This window comes from Anomaloglossus baeobatrachus, chromosome 1 (assembly GCF_048569485.1).
Source record: "Anomaloglossus baeobatrachus isolate aAnoBae1 chromosome 1, aAnoBae1.hap1, whole genome shotgun sequence".
NCBI classification, from domain to species: domain Eukaryota; kingdom Metazoa; phylum Chordata; class Amphibia; order Anura; family Aromobatidae; genus Anomaloglossus; species Anomaloglossus baeobatrachus.
This window is the reverse complement of record NC_134353.1, coordinates 344,645,175-344,665,016: the sequence shown is the minus strand read 5'-3', so window position 1 is coordinate 344,665,016 and position 19,842 is coordinate 344,645,175. Positions and strand designations below refer to the sequence as shown.

At 45.0% G+C, this 19,842-nt stretch overlaps 1 protein-coding gene across 3 annotated transcripts in view; it reads left to right on the top strand.

Annotated features, from left to right (window-relative positions):
- CENPC (centromere protein C) overlaps positions 1 to 19,842 on the top strand; it is a 290,257-nt gene that overhangs the window by 27,052 nt on the left and 243,363 nt on the right. For all 3 annotated transcript variants that reach the window (XM_075352390.1, XM_075352389.1, XM_075352388.1), the window contains exons 3-4: positions 5,305 to 5,384; positions 16,883 to 16,959. In XM_075352390.1, coding sequence (XP_075208505.1) covers positions 5,305 to 5,384; positions 16,883 to 16,959 — 157 coding nt within the window. The remainder of the gene's footprint in view (positions 1 to 5,304; positions 5,385 to 16,882; positions 16,960 to 19,842) is intronic.

Here is a 19,842-nt window from a genome sequence, read left to right as displayed (position 1 = left end):
AGAAGTGGTGGGCAGAAAAGGGCTTGAAAGACAAGATAGTTGAGGGCTGGTAGATGGGTGAGAGCTTGTAGAAGGGTGAGGTATTGGAGTAGGATGAGGGGTGGTATAAGGCAGAGTGTTAGAAAATGGAAAGGTGGAGGTTGGATAAGATGTTGGGGTTCGGAAGGAGGAAGAAGACTGATGTAACTGGTTAGGAATTGCAGGAGACAGTGCGGTTGGGGATGGAGATGTGGAAGTGTTGTCGTGTGGGCTTGAAAATGGAGATGGGGAATAAAGGGATGTTTGGACAGATCTGGTGTTGTGCATAGGGTTTCTGTAATGTGTGGGTATTGTAGATTGTGAGTATTGGTGAGTCTGTGTCGGAGGCTGTAAGTGGACTGGGGGTGGCATCTGAGGGGCTGTGGATAGATGTGGTGCAGTGGTGGGAGGGGGATGTTGATGTAGTTGCTGGATGGCATTCTGGAAAGCCCTCATTACATGGATTTGCTGGTCAGACGGTAGGCTTTCCAGCTCACCGATAACAGAATGAAAAAAATGTTGACTAGGTGTTTGCCTTACAGCTGAAAGCACCTCATCCATCTTGCTGGTCAACACTTGTAAACTATGGTTTACAAGGTTGAAGCCAGCGATTATTTGGTCTGATAAAACTTTGATGAAGCTATGGATCGATGCGTTCAGGTGTAAGAAATCGGGGCTGCCCCTATTCTGACCACTGTGTCGCTGACGACCCGATCCTAACGCGGTTCGAGTTTCGTGAGCGTCAGAGTGGTCAGATAAGGGAACACCTACTCTCTGACCAGCCTCATGTAATGAGGTTTGCCAGTATGCCGATGGGCAGGTTGGGTAAGAGGGGAAAGATGGCAGGTTAGATAGTGAGGGATTAGAGGGATTGGTAGAAGGGATGGGGGGCTGTGAAGTTGAGGTGGAAGGGAGGGAGGGTTCAGAAGAAGAGGTAGAAGGAAGGGAGGGATCAGAAGTGGAGGGCCTGTTGGAGGGTTCACCGGTGACGTTCTGTTCAGCAATCACTCCAAGAGGGTTCATTTGGGATGCAGGCTCCACGGTGCTACAGACGGTTCTGTGGAATGAGAAAAAAAAAAAAAATTAACATATATTATTCACATTTTCCGTAGCATGTGATCGATTACAAAGGATACATACATTCAAAGATGCTTAAATTAAACACCCAAAAAATATATACATACCTTCTTGGAAGCATGCTGCCTCTTAGGAACGCAAGGGCACTCCCATACCGGTATTGGGTGCCCTTGCGTGCCGCCGAACCGCTTGGAGCCTGCATCTCCTTGTTTAAGTCCCTCTTGAAGCGATCACGGAGTGAACGCTACCGGGTCGTCAGACGGGTAACTGAAAAGAGAAAAAAAACAAAAAAAACATAAAAAAAAATTAAATACATCTTTGAATATGGTAAGTTTTGCAAAACATGTTTGTAATACTTACTTCCTCTTTTACGGTTCCTCGTGTCAAGGTCCTCCCACCCATCTAAGAGTTCTGCTGCCACTTCTTCCCAGAGCCGCCGGGTGATGAGAGAATTGGCATGGCGGTTGTCTCTCATGTCCCACAGCGGCTCTCGAGCATGGACGAGGTCGATGAGGAGTTCGACATCGATGCCACCTCCCTCCCCATCAGAATCCTCCTCCTGCCTCCGCCGTGAGACCTGTCAACAAAAGAAAATTAATTAAAAATAAAGTAAAAAAAATCAATCTTTAAAATTTAGAAACCATGGAAGGCATCAGAAAAAAAAAACAAAAAAAAACAAACTCACATTGCTGTGACCACCGCCATGCTGACGACTAGTCCGGGAGCAGCGAGGAGGACCTCTAATGTTCGGAACATCGACCTTAGAGGAAAAAAAATAAAATAAAAATAAGTAATGAAACTCACTAATTGTACGTAGTTCGTGATGGTACCTCCATAGCTAACGTAGCTATGTTACCTACGTAGTTACGCTTACTACGCGTCGATATGTGTGTAGGTAGGGTAGTTATGTTAGGTATGTAGATAGGGTAGGTATAGTATGTATGTATAAAGCTATGTGAGGTATGCATGTATGTTGGTTAGTAGATGTCGCGTTATTTGTGATGTCAATGAAGTGGATATACTTACATCCTGCAAGCTCTCTCCATGCATATCTCCACCCCTTTCTTGAATGTTTCCTACATCGAGCGGTGCTGGATCCGCCGCCGCCGCTGCTGCTGCCGCCTCCTCTGTTGGATTTTCAGCCTAAAAAAAATAAAAAAAACAAAAATTAATAATAAAAAAACTTTAAAAAAAAAAAAAAAATTAATATTACCTGGAATAGGTCAGGGCTTGGGCTGGATTGTCCAGACATTCTAAAATAGATCTATTTTTTGGAAAATTAAAAATTAGCACAAACGATACAATACTTTAGAAGAGCGTTGATTAACACTAAAAGTATACTTACATTTTTGTCAAATTCAAAATTTAAAGGGAACACTATGATTTTTAGTGCGTAGTACAGCTATTTTTTCTTTGATGTAACCTATAGTTTTAAAAAAAAAAAGTTAAAAAAAGGAACATTAAGGTGGGGGGCTAGTTGTTTTGGTGATGAGGGTGTGTTTAAATTATCAAAATTAAAAAAAAAAAACGTTTAAAAAAAAATTACCAAAAAAAACAAAATTTAACCAGTGACACTTGCATATGCTACCTTCCAAAAAAAACCCTATGTTTTGGTCTTCCACCGCAAACTAATTTTTAATTGTACCTCTTAACCTAAACCAATAACCATAGGCTAAACAAGAGAAAATGGCGTGAAATAATGCAACAAACACTGCTTTGTCAAAATTTTATTTGTATTTTTTTTTTATATTTATTTATTTATTTTTTAAAAGGTAAAAACTCTTTATTGATCACAAGAAAAAACAATACAAATAGGTGCTGGGGCTGAGGGTGGTGGGGGGGTGCTGAGCTGAGGGTGGTGGGGGGTTGGTGGTGCTGATGTTGGTGGGGAGTTGGTGGGGATGAGGGTGGTGGGTTTGGTGCTGGGGATGAGGGTGGTGGGTTTGGTGCTGGGGCTGAGGGTGGTGGGGTGGTGCTGGGGCTGAGGGTGGGGATGAGGGTGCTGCTGGGCCTGAGGGTGGTGCTGGGGCTTAGGGTGGGGATGAGGGTGGTGGGGGGCTACTGGGGCTGGTGGGGTTCAGGAAGGTTGTCCTTTCTCACCAATGGAATCTCGGGGTCCAGGTAGTCAGGCAGGGCTCCAGGCAGGGCTCCAGGCAGGGCTCCAGGCAGGGCTCCAGGCAGGGCTCCAGGCAGGGCTTCAGTCAGGGCTTCAGGAGTGATGATATGGACACCTTCTCTGATGAGATGTATTTATACCCCATCAGTAATTGGGAGCAAACAAGATAATTGCTACAGCAAACTAATCATGCAGGATTCCGTTAACAGATTCCGCCTCATAACGCAGAGCGCAGGAATCCGCTAACATAGGACACCATTAGACACCTTGACGCATTCTAACGGAATCCGTCATGGTGCGCTATTTTAACGATCCAAAAAACGTTAGATGCTGCGTTCAATTCGCTAGACGCAGCGTCAAAATAACGCCGCTGCGTCGTCTAGCGGATGCAACGCAGACACTTGCATTACAGTGCGTCGTCCATACAACTCTATGGAGAATAGCGCGGTCCGTTAACGGACTGTGCTATTCTCCATAGTGACGGAATGCGCTGAACGCAAGTGTGAAACTAGCCTTAGGCTATGTGCGCACTTTGCTTTTTACCTGCTTTTTCAACTGCAGCGTTTAATGCCAAAATGGTTGTGTTCTGCTTTTCAAGCATAGTCTATGGGAATTTGGGTTTCTTGTCCGCACTATGCAGTTCAAACTGCAGCCTTTTTGTTGCAGAACTTTGGTCAAAAACTCAGCTTTGCAGGGCAAAACCCAAATGGCAAAAACAATTGACGTTTTTGCCATTTGGGTTTTGCACTGCAAAGCTGAGTTTTTGACCAAAGTTCTGCAACAAAAAGGCTGCAGTTTGAACTGCATAGTGCGGACAAGAAACCCAAATTCCCATAGACTTTGCTTGAAAAGCAGAACACAACCATTTTGGCATTAAACGCTGCAGTTGAAAAAGCAGGTAAAAAGCAAAGTGCGCACATAGCCTAAGCTACACCAGGCGGTCAGGGCTGTATCATTATCATTACATCTCACACACTGAGAAATCTGCTCTAAGGTGTGCATTCTTCTTTCCTTTGGAGTGTTGCCTGCTTATGATTGGACTGCACCATGTGGGGAGAAATGCACAACCCCTCTGAGAATTCAGTTAACATCCACTTTAACTTAGGCTAAGTTCACACATCCTGTGTTTTCAATCCGTCAGGTCCGTCAGCAACGGATCAGTCATTTTCAAGATGTCAACTGATGCAACTGATGTGTTTTTCACAGGATTCCTTTCACAGGAATCCTGTGAAAAAACCGATCAGTTGCGTCCGTTACATCCGCTGTGCGTCCGTTTTTTGACGGATCAGTCATGATCCGTCTGTGTTTGGGACAGCCCAGTGGGCGTGCCAAGCATGCTGGGCATGCTCAGTAGAGCATGACGGAATCCTGCGCAGGATTCCGTTGTAAGACGGATTACAACGGAATCCTGCACCATAGACATACATTGCAAGTGTGGCGGATGGCGACGGATTCCTGCTCGGCGCGTTAATTTTGACGGCCCGAAAAACGTTACATTCTGCGTTGCTCCCCGTTCAGCGGTCAGTCAAAAACGACGGACCGCGACGCAGCGGATGCAACGCAGGGTCATCAGTCGCAATCCGTCGCTAATATAAGTCTATGGGGAAATACAGGATTCCTGCAAAAAATTTTGCAGGGTACCGTAATTCCCCAAGGCGACGGATTGTGACTGATGCAAAACACAGGATGTGTGAACTTAGCCTTAATGAACATTAACTTGCTAAGTGCTTGATTGCTAAAGTCTTTGTTTAAAAATGAGTGGCAAAACTAAAAAAAATGATTGCATTGTATAGCCTATGTCAAGTTCAACACATGAAAACTTAGTGTAAAGTTCTCTTTAATAGAGGGTCACCCACCAAGGCCTTGTCATTAAACTGTAGAAGATTTAATTTCTGTATCTCATTAAGAGTTTCAATATTTGTGGTGTTTCTGCTGAAAGCCAATTATCTAATAGGGTACTAGTACTTGAAGACATTGCCACCTCATCTATAGCTATGTGGAAGGAGACCTCGCATATAAGTCAAGGTCGTTTTTAATCATATGAAAATAATGCATTGCCTATATGTTCTTACCATATTTGTCATTTTTTGTAGAGCTGAAGATGTTCCCGACTTTCAACCAGGGGAGAATGCTATGTCTTTTTTGAATAAGTATTTCAATATGTCAAGTACAAGTAAGTTCATGTTCAGAAGTGTGAGCTGTACTTTTATTTATATTTTTTAAAAACTGCAAATGTACGTTGTTATAATATATTTTATAATGCTTGAAGTGTTTGTGTGTTTTTTGTTCCTTCATGGGAAAACGACCCAGAAGTGTACAGCACCAGTAGAGTGAATGCGATGTTTGAAATCTCATGCACAAGCTGATTTTTTTACTTGTAGATTTGAATCTTCAGGCTATGTTCCAATGAATTTTTGATGTTGCAGATTTTCTGGAGCATGTCTGAACCTACTATGTAAGGCTACTATCACACATCAGTTTTTTTCCATCAGGTACAATCCGGAAAAAAACGGGTAAAACGGATCTGGTACCGCATCCGTTTTATCCCCATAGATTTGCATTGTTACCGGATTGTACCTGATGGCTTTGCGTTGTATCCGTTTTTTTTCCGGATGCGGCAAAATTAGTTAAAGCGGCGGCCGGAGGCAACGTAGCTTGCAACGTTTTTTTGTCCGGCAAAAAAAAAACCGCATCGCGCCGCAACCGACGGCTGCGGCGCATTTTTCAATGCATGCCTATGGACGCCGGATGTGGCGCGATGCGGAAAAAACGCAGCCGGCCACCGGATGCGTTTTTTTCCACTGCGCATTCTCAGTAGCATGCCGCAACCGGAAAAAAACGGACGGGCCGCATGGAAAAACTTATGCAAAGGATGCGGTGTTTTCGCCGCATCCTTTGCATAGGTTTCACAGCCGGATTGAGCCGCACTGCTCAAACCGGATGTGTGTAAGTAGCCTAAATCGGGTGTCTTTTTATATTTTTCTTTTTTTAAAAATTTTGCTTTTTATGTTTTTTTTTTTTTTTTTTTTTTTTTTGTTTTTTTTTTTTTTTTTTTTTTTTTTTTGTTTTACATGCATTTGCATTTTTGATAAGCAGATTGTCTGCATCTAATGCACTTCTGTGGGTAATCCGCACATAAAACTCTGCATACTCGCAAGAGAAATTGATATGTTGTGGATGTGAATTGCACACCCTTGGTCATTAAAAAAAAACAGTGACCAAGAGATGTCTATGAATCCCATCCACTTTGCTGGAACTGTAAAGGCTACTTTACACACTGCGATATTGGTCCCGATATCGCTAGTGTGGGTACCCGCCCCCATCTGTTGCGCGACACGGGCAAATCGCTGCCCGTGCCGCACAATAGCCGTCACACATACTTACCTGTCCGGCGACATCGCTGTGACGAGCGAACCGCCTCCTTTCTAAGGTGGAGGTCCGTGCGGCGTCACAGCGACGTCACTGAAGCGTCACTGAACCGCCGCCCAATAGCGGAGGGGCGGAGCTGAGCGGGATGTAATATCCCGCCCACCTCCTTCCTTCCTCATAGCGGCCGGGAGGCAGGTAAGGAGAGCTTCCTCGTTCCTGCGGCGTCACACGCAGCGATGTGTGCTGCCACAGGAACGAGGAACAACATGTCGCCGATTAGCGATTTTGCACGTTTTTGCAACGATGCAAAATCGCTTATCGGTGTCACACGCAACAGCATCGCTAATGCGGCCGGATGTGCGTCACAAATTCCGTGACCCCAACGACTCCGCATTAGCGATGTCGCAGCGTGTAAAGCCCGCTTTAGACTACATGCGCACGCTGCATCTTTTTGTGTTCACAAACTGCAGCCAAAACTGCACCTTGTCAGAGAGAGCCTGGAAATGTCACAAAAAATGCTTGTAATTGTAGGTGCGTTTTCGGTGCGTTTTTTACAACATGCGTTTTTGTGACAAATGTTGACAAAAACGCAGGAAGACTGAAGATGCTGCATTTTTTTTGTCACAAACTTTTGACAAATAAAACGCTGACAAACTGCAATGTGGGCATAGCAAATCTGACTTCTCATAGACTTTGCTGGGAAGTCAAATGTCAGAAAGTTCTGACAACAAAACTGCAGCCAAAAACACACCAAAAAATGCAGCGTGCGCATGTAGCCTGAGGCTACATGCGCACGCTGCTTCTATTTCGTGTTCACAAACTGCAGCCAAAACTGCACCTTGTCAGAGAGAGCCTGGAAATGTCACAAAAAATGTAGGTGCTTTTTTGGTGCGTTTTTGGCTGCAGTTTTGTCAACAATTGTTTCATGTATTATTCAGTTCAAACAAGCCCATAAAGCTTGTTGAATTGAAAAAAAAAATTAGAAATAAATAATTAAAAAAAAACTGGCGTGCGGTCTCCCCCAATTTTAATGCCAGCCAGATAAAGCCATAAGGCTGAAGGCTGGTATTCTCAGGATGGGGAGCTCCACGTTATGGGGAGCCCCCCAGCCTAACAATATCAGTCAGCAGCCGCCCAGAATGGCCGCATCCATTAGATGCGTCTGTTCTGGGACAGTACCCGGCTCTTCCCGATTTGCCCTGGTGCGTTGGCAAATCGGGGTAATAAGGAGGTAATGGCAGCCCAAAGCTGCCAATAAGTCCTAGATTAATCATGTCAGGCGTCTCCCCGAGATACCTTCCATGATTAATCTGTAAGTGACAGTAAATAAACACACACACCCGAAAAAATCCTTTATTAGAAATAAAAAAACACTAACAAATTCCCTTGTTCTCCCATTTAATAAGCCCCAAAAAGCCCTCTATGTCCGGCATAATCCAGGATGGTCCGGCGTCGCTTCCAGCTCTGCTGCATGGAGGTGACCGGAGAAGCAGCAGACACCGCCGCTCCGGTCAGCTCCATGCAGCAACTGAAGACAGCCGCGTGATCAGCTGAGCTGTCACTGAGGTTACCCGCGGCCACCACTGAATCCAGCGGTGGCCGCGAGTAACCTCAGTGACAGCTCAGCTGATCGCGCTACTGTGTGGAGCTGACAGGAGCGTGCAGGGACTTTCAGCGGCGGCGGTGGCAGTGAGAGGGGTCCATCATCTCCCCTGTGCGTGCACGCTGGGGACAGCGGTACGTCGGGGAACACGTGGAGGACGGGACTATCAGCGGCGGCAGCGAGAGGGGGATGGACATTGGCAGCTGAAAACATTGATTTTTCCCTCTCGCTGCCACCGCCGCTGATAGTCCCCGTCCTCCACATCATCTCCCCTGGGGACAGCGGTACTTCGGGGAACACATGGAGGACGGGACGGGACCACTTGCCTGTTACCTCACTTCCTGACAAATCACCTGCGTTTTTGGTACCAAAAACGCAGGTAGAATGCACCACTTTTGATTAGCATGCATTTTTCCTGCGTTTTTGATGCCCTCATTGATTTCAATGGGTGACAAATGTTGACAAAAACGCAGGAAGAATGAACATGCTGCATTTTTTTTGTCACAAACTTTTGACAAAAAAACCGCTGACAAATAAACTGCAATGTGCGCATGACAAATCTGACTTCTCATAGACTTTGCTGAGAAGTCAAATGTCAGAAAGTCCTGCTGACAAAACTGCAGCCAAAAAAGCAGCAAAAAAAGCAGCGTGCGCATGTAGCCTGAGATGTTGTTTTTTTTTTTTTTTTTTTTTGCACAGCAAAAATAAGCCATGACAAAAACTCATCAATGACTCATTGTGGAAACATAACCTCAAAGCGTTTTTTTCATATCTGTGACATCAATTCTTCCAGTGTTTTTGCAGGTTTTTTCACTCATTCAAATAGATTGGGGAAGAAAACCTTCAAAAAATAATGTATTTTTCACAGCGGTTTTTTTTTTTTCTGTCAACATGCGAATATTTTGTGCAGAAAAATCAGATGTGAGTATTTGTGTGCACCAGGGCTGTGCAGTCTGAGTCGTGCATTTTGGTGGAGTTGGAGTCTGTATAAAATTGACTGACTCCTAAAATATATAATAAATTAGGCACAGTAGTTTAATGCAATATACAAGTTTTATGCTATTGTAATTGACAATGCTTCAAACATAAGTCCAATTAAACTAATGAATGAGAATAATGAAAGTGAACAGCAGTAAAAAGAAAGCTTCAGATTGAGTATGTGTGAGATGGAAGATGAGGAACAAAAAGATATTACTACATAAGGACAGAAAAATGATACTTTAGAACAGACCTGGGCAAGGGGTGGCCCGCGGGCCACATCCGGCCCGCCTAGTCTCTGTGACCGGCCCGCCTGGTTCAGGGCGTCCTTGTTGGCCGGTCACTGATTAGGGCAATCTGACCTGTTGTCCGGAGAGCTCCAGGCTCCGGGAGGCCCGTGGTCAGATTGCCCTCATCACACGCTGCGTGCCGGGTAGGAAACAGAGGACAGATCCTGCAGCTCCGCACAGTCAGTGCAGGCAGCGGAACGCAGGAATCTCTCCTCTGTTACCTGCGGCAGCTTATCTCTGTGACACACGCGCGCCCTGATATCGTCAGTACGGCGCGTGTGTCATTTGAAAAGTTCCCGCCCGGCCGGAGAAGACGCTGCAGCAGCCGGGGCCGCACGGAGAGAAGCAGCGGCTCCTAGGAATACAGCGTCGGCGTAGCCTGGGCATGTGAAAGAGAAGTCGCTCAGCGGGAAGAACGTACGGAGGAGCCTGAGGAGGGGACAATAAGAAGACAGGTGAGTGGTTACTAGTAACCTGCGCGGGCAATGGGGGGGGGGGGTAACTGTTGACAAATATTTGGGGTGTAGTGGTTTAGTATATGGGAATGTAGTTTTACAGGTGTGGTATATGGGGGGGGTGTAGTGGTGTACTATATAGTGGTGTTGTATAATACAGGTGTATATAGGGGTGTAGTGGTGTAGTATAATACAGGTTTATATAGGGGTGTGGTGGTGTAGTATAATACAGGTGTATATAGGGGTGTAGTGGTGTAGTATAATACAGGTGTATATAGGGGTGTAGTGGTGTAGTATAATACAGGTGTATATAGGGGTGTAGTGGTGTAGTATAATACAGGTGTATATAGGGGTGTAGTGGTGTAGTATAATACAGGTGTATATAGGGGTGTAGTATAATACAGGTGTATATAGGAGTGTAGTATAATACAGGTGTATATAGGAGTGTAGTATAATACAGGTGTATATAGGGGTGTAGTATAATACAGGTGTGTATATAGGGGTGTAGTGGTGTAGTATAATACAGGTGTGTATATAGGGGTGTAGTGGTGTAGTATAATACAGGTGTGTATATAGGGGTGTAGTGGTGTAGTATAATACAGGTGTGTGTATATAGGGGTGTAGTGGTGTAGTATAATACAGGTGTGTGTGTATATAGGGGTGTAGTGGTGTAGTATAATACAGGTGTGTGTATATAGGGGTGTAGTGGTGTAGTATAATACAGGTGTGTGTATATAGGGGTGTAGTGGTGTAGTATAATACAGGTGTGTGTATATAGGGGTGTAGTATAATACAGGTGTATATAGGGGTGTAATGGTGTAGTATAATACAGGTGTATATAGGGGTGTAGTGGTGTAGTATAATACAGGTGTATATAGGGGTGTAGTATAATACAGGTCTATATAGGGGTGTAGTATAATACAGGTGTATATAGGGGTGTAGTGGTGTAGTATAATACAGGTGTGTGTATATAGGGGTGTAGTGGTGTAGTATAATACAGGTGTGTATATAGGGGTGTAGTGGTGTAGTATAATACAGGTGTATATAGGGGTGTAGTATAATACAGGTGTATATAGGGGTGTAGTATAATACAGGTGTATATAGCGGTGTAGTATAATACAGGTGTGTATATAGGGGTGTAGTATCATACAGGTGTGTATATAGGGGTGTAGTGGTGTAGTATAATACAGGTGTGTGTATATAGTGGTGTAGTATAATACAGGTGTGTGTGTATATAGGGGTGTAGTGGTGTAGTATAATACAGGTGTGTGTATATAGGGGTGTAGTGGTGTAGTATAATACAGGTGTGTGTATATAGGGGTGTAATGGTGTAGTATATAGAGGTGTAGTTTATTACAGGTGTAGTGTATAGGGATGTATATTACAGGTGTATTATGTGGCGGGTGTAGTGATGTAGTATATGGGGATTGTGTGTGCATGTATGTATACATTGTGTGTATGTGTATATATATTATATACACACACAGTATATATGTGTGTATGTATGTATATATATATATATAATTAGAACCGAGTTAATTATATTACTCCATCCCTCTAAAACCATCCCAACTTCTCATGCGGCCCCATGGGAAAATTAATTGCCCACCCCTGCTTTAGAAGGAGATAATCTTGAAGCTGCTTCTCTCTCCTATTCATCACATGCGCTGTGTTGTGCGCACACACTGCAACTGGCAATAAGAGAGAGTCTGCAAGATGGTCATTCTGGAACTCTCATTGGAAAGGTGAGGAAATTGGTTATTCCTCCTAGAACCCCTAAAATTGATTCCATCCTTGTCTGTTTATTCACATGTGGTTTTCATGTTTTTTTTTTTTTTATAGCCATGGTGATCGCAGGGTTTCAGACGCTGTACCCCTGCGATTGCCGCCGGCGGGAGCCGGCTCTCACTGCCCGGTTAGGTGCCTGCGCCTCTCCCAGCATTTTCATCCTCTGAATGCTGAGAACAGTGCGAACGCAGCATTCAGGAGACAGGGAGAGGGATCGCTACCTTCCCCTGGCTATCTACTCCCTGTAATGCCATCACAGGGACATGATCACTGCCATGACAACCCCATGACGACCCCGGGTTACTGAGCTATGGATTGCTGGATGCATGGTGTGTGAGATATAATCCACTGTAGTGATAAAACACTGCAGTGGATTATAGAAAAGCAGAAAGAATTGACATGCTGCTTCTTTTTTTCTGCAAAAAAATCTATAAGGAAAAAAAAGCAGCATGTGTACAGCAAGTCAGGATTCTCATATACTTTGCTGGCATGCGTTTTCTTTGCAGTATTGATTAAAATCTCCAAGGAAAAATGCAAGAAAAAAAAGCAGTAGAAAAGCAAATGTGTGCACATAGCCTAAGGCTGCTTTCACACATCCGGTTTTTGCAATGCAGCACAATCCGGCACTTTGCAGGAAAATCGCAACTGTTTTTTTTTTGCTGCCGGTTGCGTTTTTCCTGCATAGACTTTAATTAGTGCCGCATGGGCTTGCGTTCCGTCCGGTTTTTGCCGCATGCGGCAGATTTAGCCGATGCGGCGGCCGGATGGAATGTAGCCTGGCACGTTTTTTTGTGCGGCAAAAAAAAACGCATCGCGCCGCATCCGGCCGATGCTGTGCATTTTCCAATGCATCCCTATGGATGCCAGATGCGGCGCGATGCGGCAAAAACCGCATCCGGCCGCCGCATGCAGTTTTTGCCACTGCGCATGCTCAGTAGCATGCCGCAAGCGGCAAAAACCGGACGGGCCGCATGGGAAAAACTTATGCAAAGGATGCGGTGTTTTCACCGCATCCGTTGCATAGCTTGCACAGCCGGATTGAGCCGCACAGCTCAAGCCGGATGTGTGAAAGCAGCCTTAGGCTATGTGTGCACGTTGCTTTTTTTTTGTGACCACAAAAATGCAGCGTTTTTGTGTGTTTTTGGCCGCAAAAAAATGCGTAAAAACGTTGCGTGTTTGGCTGCGATTTTGGCTGCGTTTTTGTTCCTGCGTTTTTCTAATGCATTGTCTATTGTAAGCACGCACAATAACGCAAAAATTAATGAACATGTTCATTTTTTTTTTAAGATGTCAAAAACACACCGCAAAAATGCATTGTGCGCACATAGCCTTACAGTGATTAAAAACCTGATGTTACCATTTTACTACAGTAAATGTATCACTTAAACATGAGTCATGTATGAGGGAGTTGGAGTCAGAAAATGAGGAATCTGAATTGGAGGCTTGGTTTACCAACTCCACAGCCCTGATGTGCACATACCGTTAAGGCTATGTGCGCACAGTGCGTTTTTCGCAGCATTTTTGTACTTTTTTTGGGTGTGTTTTTGTGCGTTTTGGGCTCCAAACTGCATGACTTTGCTTCCCCAGCAAAGTCTGAGTTTTCATTTTTGCTGTCCACACACAGCTTTTTTTTTTTTTTCTTTTTTTAGCTGCGTTTTTCAGCTGATAAAAAAATAGACATGTCAATTCTTTTCTGCGTTTTACTTTGTTTTCCACCCATACAATGCATTGGAAAAATGCAGCAAGACGCAGCCAAAAATGCATGCATTTTTGCCACGGGTGCGTTTCTGTGCGTTTTCAGCATCAAAAAATGCAAGAAACTGCAGCGTCTAAAAAAAGCAATGTGCGCACATAGCCTAAGGCTGTGTACACACGTTGCGTTTTTTCATACGTTTACGCTGTGTTTTGCACTGCAGCGTAAACGCCTGCGTCCCCAGCACAATCTATGAAGATTGTGGAAATTCCATCCACACGTTGCGTTTTAGAACGCAGTGTTTTGGCTGCTGAAATTTTTTGCCAAAAATTTTGTTCGGTCTCTCCCTCTCTTTCATACTCACCGATCACTGGCATAGCGCTGCACAGCTGTCACAGTGCTCTGGCGGCTTCTCCTGCTTTTGAAAATGTCGGCCGCTTATTATTCCACCTCGTATTCAATGCTTCCCCCGCCCACTGGTGCCTATGATTGGTTGCTTTCAGACGCGCCACTACGCTGAGTGACTGCTGTTTCACTGCAACCAATCACAGCCACCGGTGGGCAGGTCTATATCGTGTAGTAAAATAAATTAAAAAAACGACGTGCGGTCCCCCTTAATTTTGATACCAGCCAAGGTAAAGCCACGCGGCTGAAGGCTGGTATTCTCAGGATGGGGAGCCCCACATTATGGGGAGCTCCCCAGCCTAAAAATATCAGCCAGCAGCCGCCCGGAATTTCTGCAGCCTTTAGATGCGACAGTCCCCAGGACTCTACTTGGCTCATCCTGAATTGCCCTGGCGCGGTGGCAATCGGGGTCATAAGGAGTTAATGGCAGCCTATAGCTGCCACTAAGTCCTAGGTTAATCATGTCAGGCGTCTATGAGATTACAGGTTAATCATGGGGGTTATTTCAGACATACCCCCCCATGATTAACCTGTAAGTTAAAGAAAATAAACACATACACCCAAAAAATCCTTTATTTGGAATAAAAGACAAAAAATTCACCCTCTTTCACCACTTTATTAAAATCCCCAAACACCCCTCCAGGTCCGACGTAATCCACACGAGGTCCCACGACGCATCCAGCTCTGCTACATCGGAAGCTGACAGGAGCGGCCATAGAGCATGACCACTCTCTGTCAGCTCCACGCAGCAACTGAAGTGACTCGCGCCGTCAGCGATGATGTCACTAAGGCTACCTGCGGCCACCGCTGGATCCTCCAATTGTCTCAGGTGAAGGACTACAGCTCTGGCCGCGGGTAACCTGAGATACGGCACCGCTGATCGCGCGGCTCACTTCATTCACTCAGGTGACCCGCGGCGGCCATAGCTGGAGTCCTCCAACTGTGACAGCAAGTCACCCGAGTGACTGAAGTGAGCCCCTGCAATCAGCGGTGCCCTCACTCAGGTGATTTGCAGTGATCGGGCAGAGGACTCCAGCTGGCCGCGGGTAACCTGGGTGACGGTACAGCTGATCTCTTGGCTCACTTCAGTCACTCAGGGGATTTGCGGTCACCGGTGAGTCCTTCACCAGTGACCGCAAATCAGGCCGCGGCACACAGACCGAGTCGCGTGATGACAATGAAGTCGGGTGAAGTTCATCCGAGTTCATTCTGATTGTGCGGCTCTGTCTAGCAGCCAGCTAGACACAGTGTGTTCCCACTCGGCTCTATGGGGATGTAGCAGTGGTGAGTAGGAACGCACTGTCAAAAATGTATCCATTCTGCATTCAGGATGCATCCAAAACGCAGCGTTTTGGATGCGTTTTGAAACGCACATGCAGTGACAAAACGCTGCAGAATATTTGTCACGGCAGAATGCAACATGCGCACATACCCTAATAGTTTTTGTACAATGTAACTGATATATCGTACTGTAGGTCTATAGAAAGTTGTTCTTTCAACCAGCAGCTGAAGTGATTTCCTAGCTGGTGTTACTCCCAGATGCTTTTGTGCACTATTTGCACATTTTATGTGGTTACTGGAACTCTGTGCTAGTCTCAAAAACATTTTTTTTCTTACAATATTTACTTTTTGGCAGACTTTATCAAGTGCTGTGCATTATCTCCGCTTGTCAATTTTAGACTGACGAAAGACCTATTCGATCCCTCCTTTAACAGCATCTAATAGACCTGTAAACAATGCATACCCAGAGGACAGTATTAGGCCTTTGTTGCAGTGACAACCAATTGGTATTCCTAAAATAAGTTGTGGCAGTTCTAGGGGGTTGCCGGAGTGAGCGCTCTCCCTCTTTTGAACCAGTCAAGCGGCATGGCTTCTGTTGACTACAGCGTCGAGAGGTTTTTCTGCCTGGAATGTGTGCCAGCTCAGCTGTAAACCCGCTCCCTCTGCGAGTGGAGCATGCACATCTTCTGTACCTATGTCCCCCCTGGACAGTTGCGTACGTGTATGGGTACCGTCACACTTTAACGACGCACCAGCGATCCCACCAGTGATCTGACCTGGTCAGGATCGCTGGTGCGTCGCTACATGGTCGCTGGTGAGCTGTCAATCAGGCAGATCTCACCAGTGACCAGCCCCCAGCCAGTAGCGACGCGTGGAAGCGACGCTGCACTTGGTAACTAAGGTAAATATCGGGTAATCAAGGGCTTTGTTACCCGATATTTACATTGGTTACCAGCGCACACCGCTTAGCGCTGGCTCCCTGCACTCCTAGCCACAGTACACATCGGGTTAATAAGCAAACATTTGCTTATTTACCTGATGTGTAACTCCGGCTACATGTGCAGGAAGCGGGGAGCCAGCACTTGCAGCGTGAGAGCGGCGGACGCTGGTAACGAAGGTAAATATCGGGTAACCAAGGAAAGGGCTTCTTGGTTACCCGATGTTTACCGTGGTTACAGCTTACCGCAGGCTGCCAGAAGCCGGCTCCCTGCACATTCAGATGGTTGCTCTCTCGCTGTCACACACAGCGATGTGTGCTTCACAGCAGGAGAGCAACGTCTAAAAAATGAACCAGGGCTGTGTGTAACGAGCTGCGATCTCGCAGCAGGGGCCAGATCGCTGCTCAGTGTCACACACAGCGAGATCGCTAATGAGGTCACTGCTGCGTCACAAAAACCGTGACTCAGCAGCGATCTCGCTGTGTGAGAAGTACCCCTAAGTCCACATGAAATAATTCACCCCATATCGGGAAAAATCTGGCGTAGATATGAATAGGAGCTGTGACTCTATGATAAGGGAGAACAAGTTACGAGGATATTTGAATGGAGATGGACGCTAAAAGTAACAATGAAATAGCAGCACCAGAATGGATCATTTATTGAAGTCACAGGATAAATAAACATGTTAGTGATTTGCAAATGCTTCATAAAAAATAAAAAAATAAATAACTCAAATCGACTGTTTATTCAGCTACAATTGAGTGCCACGTGCAGAAACCAGCAGAATAAAAGGCCTTTGTGGTACCTGAAAATCAGCAAGTAAATAAAGTATACGGTCAGTAAATGTTTTTTTTTTTTGGTTTTTTTTCAGCTTCCAACTCAGACTTTGACTCGATTGTTAGTAGAAGTTCACTGTCTTTGCATGTGACAAGTCTGCAAAGTAGAGAGGTAAAACAAATGTATTTTGAGTGACTGTCCTTTTTTACATCAGTGTTTTATTTACTCTTAAATTTGAAAATGTAAGCTATTGTATAGCATAAATTTTAAAAACTAAAATTTAAATAATGTCTCCCCTAAATTGCACCCATCAATAATACTGGTTTTCTGCTGCATTTTTTGTTTGCTAGTTTCTGCGCCAAGATACACTATGTTTTTTTTTTTTTTTATATATACATGCACAATTTAAAAAAAGTTCTCACAGAATGAGAGAATGCGCTTCCCAGTTACAATTCAAACTGCAACCTGTACTGGTCATAAGTCGGCGCAGACTTAAAGGGGTGGTTCTTTACTTATTTTTCCAAGCCACATTGCTATAATGTTGACAAATAAGGCTTCTCTCAAATACCTTATGTTGCCAATAGTACCTGTGTGTGGCGCTATTGCGGTCCTTACATCCCCTTCTCGTGACCCCCCCCCTCCCCCTCCCAGGCTTCGTGACCTCTGATCTCCAGTGATATCACGTCAACTTCCAGATAATCTGACATCACCGCAGCCGGCCCCAGTCTCCCTGAGTAACTGGGCTGTGGGTGGAGTTTCACCTCTCGTCACAGCCCAGCATATCCCTGCTATCTCCTTCACTGCAGAGCGCAGCAAACAGGAGCAATGCTGGGCTGCGACAAGCAGCGAAACGACGCCCACAGTTCAGTCACTCACAGAAGCCTGGGGCCAACCACATTGATCTCAGCTCAACTAGAAGTTGACGTGATATCACCAGACATCAGAGGTTATTGAGCCCGGGGGGTCATGAGAAGGGGATCGCAATAAGCGCTGCTCGCAAGCACTATTGACAACACAAGGTATTTGAGAGGAGCCTTTTTTCTCAACATTATATCGATTGGCTTGGAATAATAAGTAGTCAACCACCTCTTTAAGGCTACGTTCACACATCAGTTTTTTTCCATCAGGCACAATCCGGAAAAAAACAGAAACAGATCCGGCGCCGGATCAGTTTTATCCCCATTTATATGTATTAGCGTCGGATTGTGCCTGATGGCCTTGTGTTGCATCAGTCTTTTGACGGATCCGGCGTAATTAATGCGGCGGCCGGATGGAATGTCTCATTTGAACGTTTTTGTCTCTGAAAAAAAAACGTATCTCAGCAGATCTGTGATTTACAATAGAAGCCTATGGACGCCGGATCCGGCACGATGCGGCAAAAAAAGGATGCGACCGCCGGATCAGTTTTTTGAACTGAGCATGCTCCAATTTATTGAAAAAAAACTGATCCAGCAAAAAACGGACGAAACGAATGCAAAAGAAAACACATTTGCCTGATCCGTGTTTTGACGGATCAGGTATAACGGATCCATAAAAAAAAAAAGTTCAGGCGCATCCGGTTTTGCATATTCTGCGCCAGATCTGTTGCATCAGCCACACGCGGATTGTGCCTGATGCCAAAAAACTCATGTGTTAATGCAGCCAAAGATGTACACCTCCCTAGACCTATGTCTCAACATATGAGCTGCGTCACATACTTTAGTCAGGTTTCATATGTGAATAAAAAATATATCTTCCTCTCTGTGTACAATGTGTAATTCTCAACTTTTAACCCCTTAAAGCTCCAGGGTTTTATATGCATGTCATGAGTCTGGCTGTGTGGAGTATGCTCAGGAGTTAAACTCACTCCAAATAGGATGGATAGTAGCTGTTTCATAACCAGCAGCTACCTCTAGTAGCATTTTTTATTGATGACTCCTATCACTACTTTTAACCTCTTGAATGCTATGCTCAATCATTGATAATGAGATTTAAGCTCCACTTTTCTGCATTCTTTTGAATGCCCATCAGCCCTCCAACATCCCTTCCAGTTGACTTGACATCACAGAACCCGGCCCCAGTCTTCCCGAGTAACTGGGCTGTGGGTGGAGTTTGACCGCTTGTCACAGCCCACCATTGCAGTGCTCTGCAGTGAAAGAGTGAATGCGTGCCATGTTGGCTGTGATGAGAGGTGAAACACCACCCACAGCCCAGTCACTTAGGAAGACTGGGGCTGGAAGTTGACATAACATCACAGGGTCCAAGAGATCACGGAGCCCTTGGGGTCACTTCATGTAGATGAGCGGACCGCAATAGCGCCGCTCAGAGGCAGAGTCAGCTGAACAATGTATTAAGAAAAAACCTTCCCTATCTGTTTTATAGGGATGTGGCCACTATTGCAGAGTAGTGAACCCACCCCTTCAAGCCACAATGCTCCTCTGGGAAGTATGCAAATTGTCTCTCCAGTGAGGCAGTAGACTAACTCTAGTGCCACCTATTGGAGGTAAAAGTCCTAATAGTCCTAATTTTTTTTGCTGGTGAAGCAAAGTCATGCAGTTTTCTGAACAGAAACGCACCCGAAAAACACGCAAAAACGCTGCGAAAAACGCACTGTTCACACATACCCTAAGGTGGCTTTGGACTGCTATTTGTAGGTTTTGAAGGGCAAAATAACCATGGGTCCTCCCAGCCTGATAGCCCTTAGATGTCTGTTTTACCTTGGCTGTTTATCAAATACAGAGGTGACCCCACAGTTTTGTTTTTTGTTTTTTTTTTTTAATTTATTTTCAATTTTTTTTTGTTTTGCTCATAACGTTGCTGCAGCAGTTCAACAAACCTTATTGGCATACGAACAGCACCCAAACTTGGACACAGACTTTTTTTTTTTTTTTAAAGTTCGAGTTTGAGCCCTAGACACCAGCTGTCGGGTACGAACCCCGAACTTTACGGTTTGGGTTTGCTCATCCCTAGTCTTATTACTTTTATCAAACAGCCAACAGTATAAAAATAATAAAATCCTAAATTGCTGTTTTTTGTTATTTTGTTAGTTTTATAAGATGTGGCTCACATTCATCC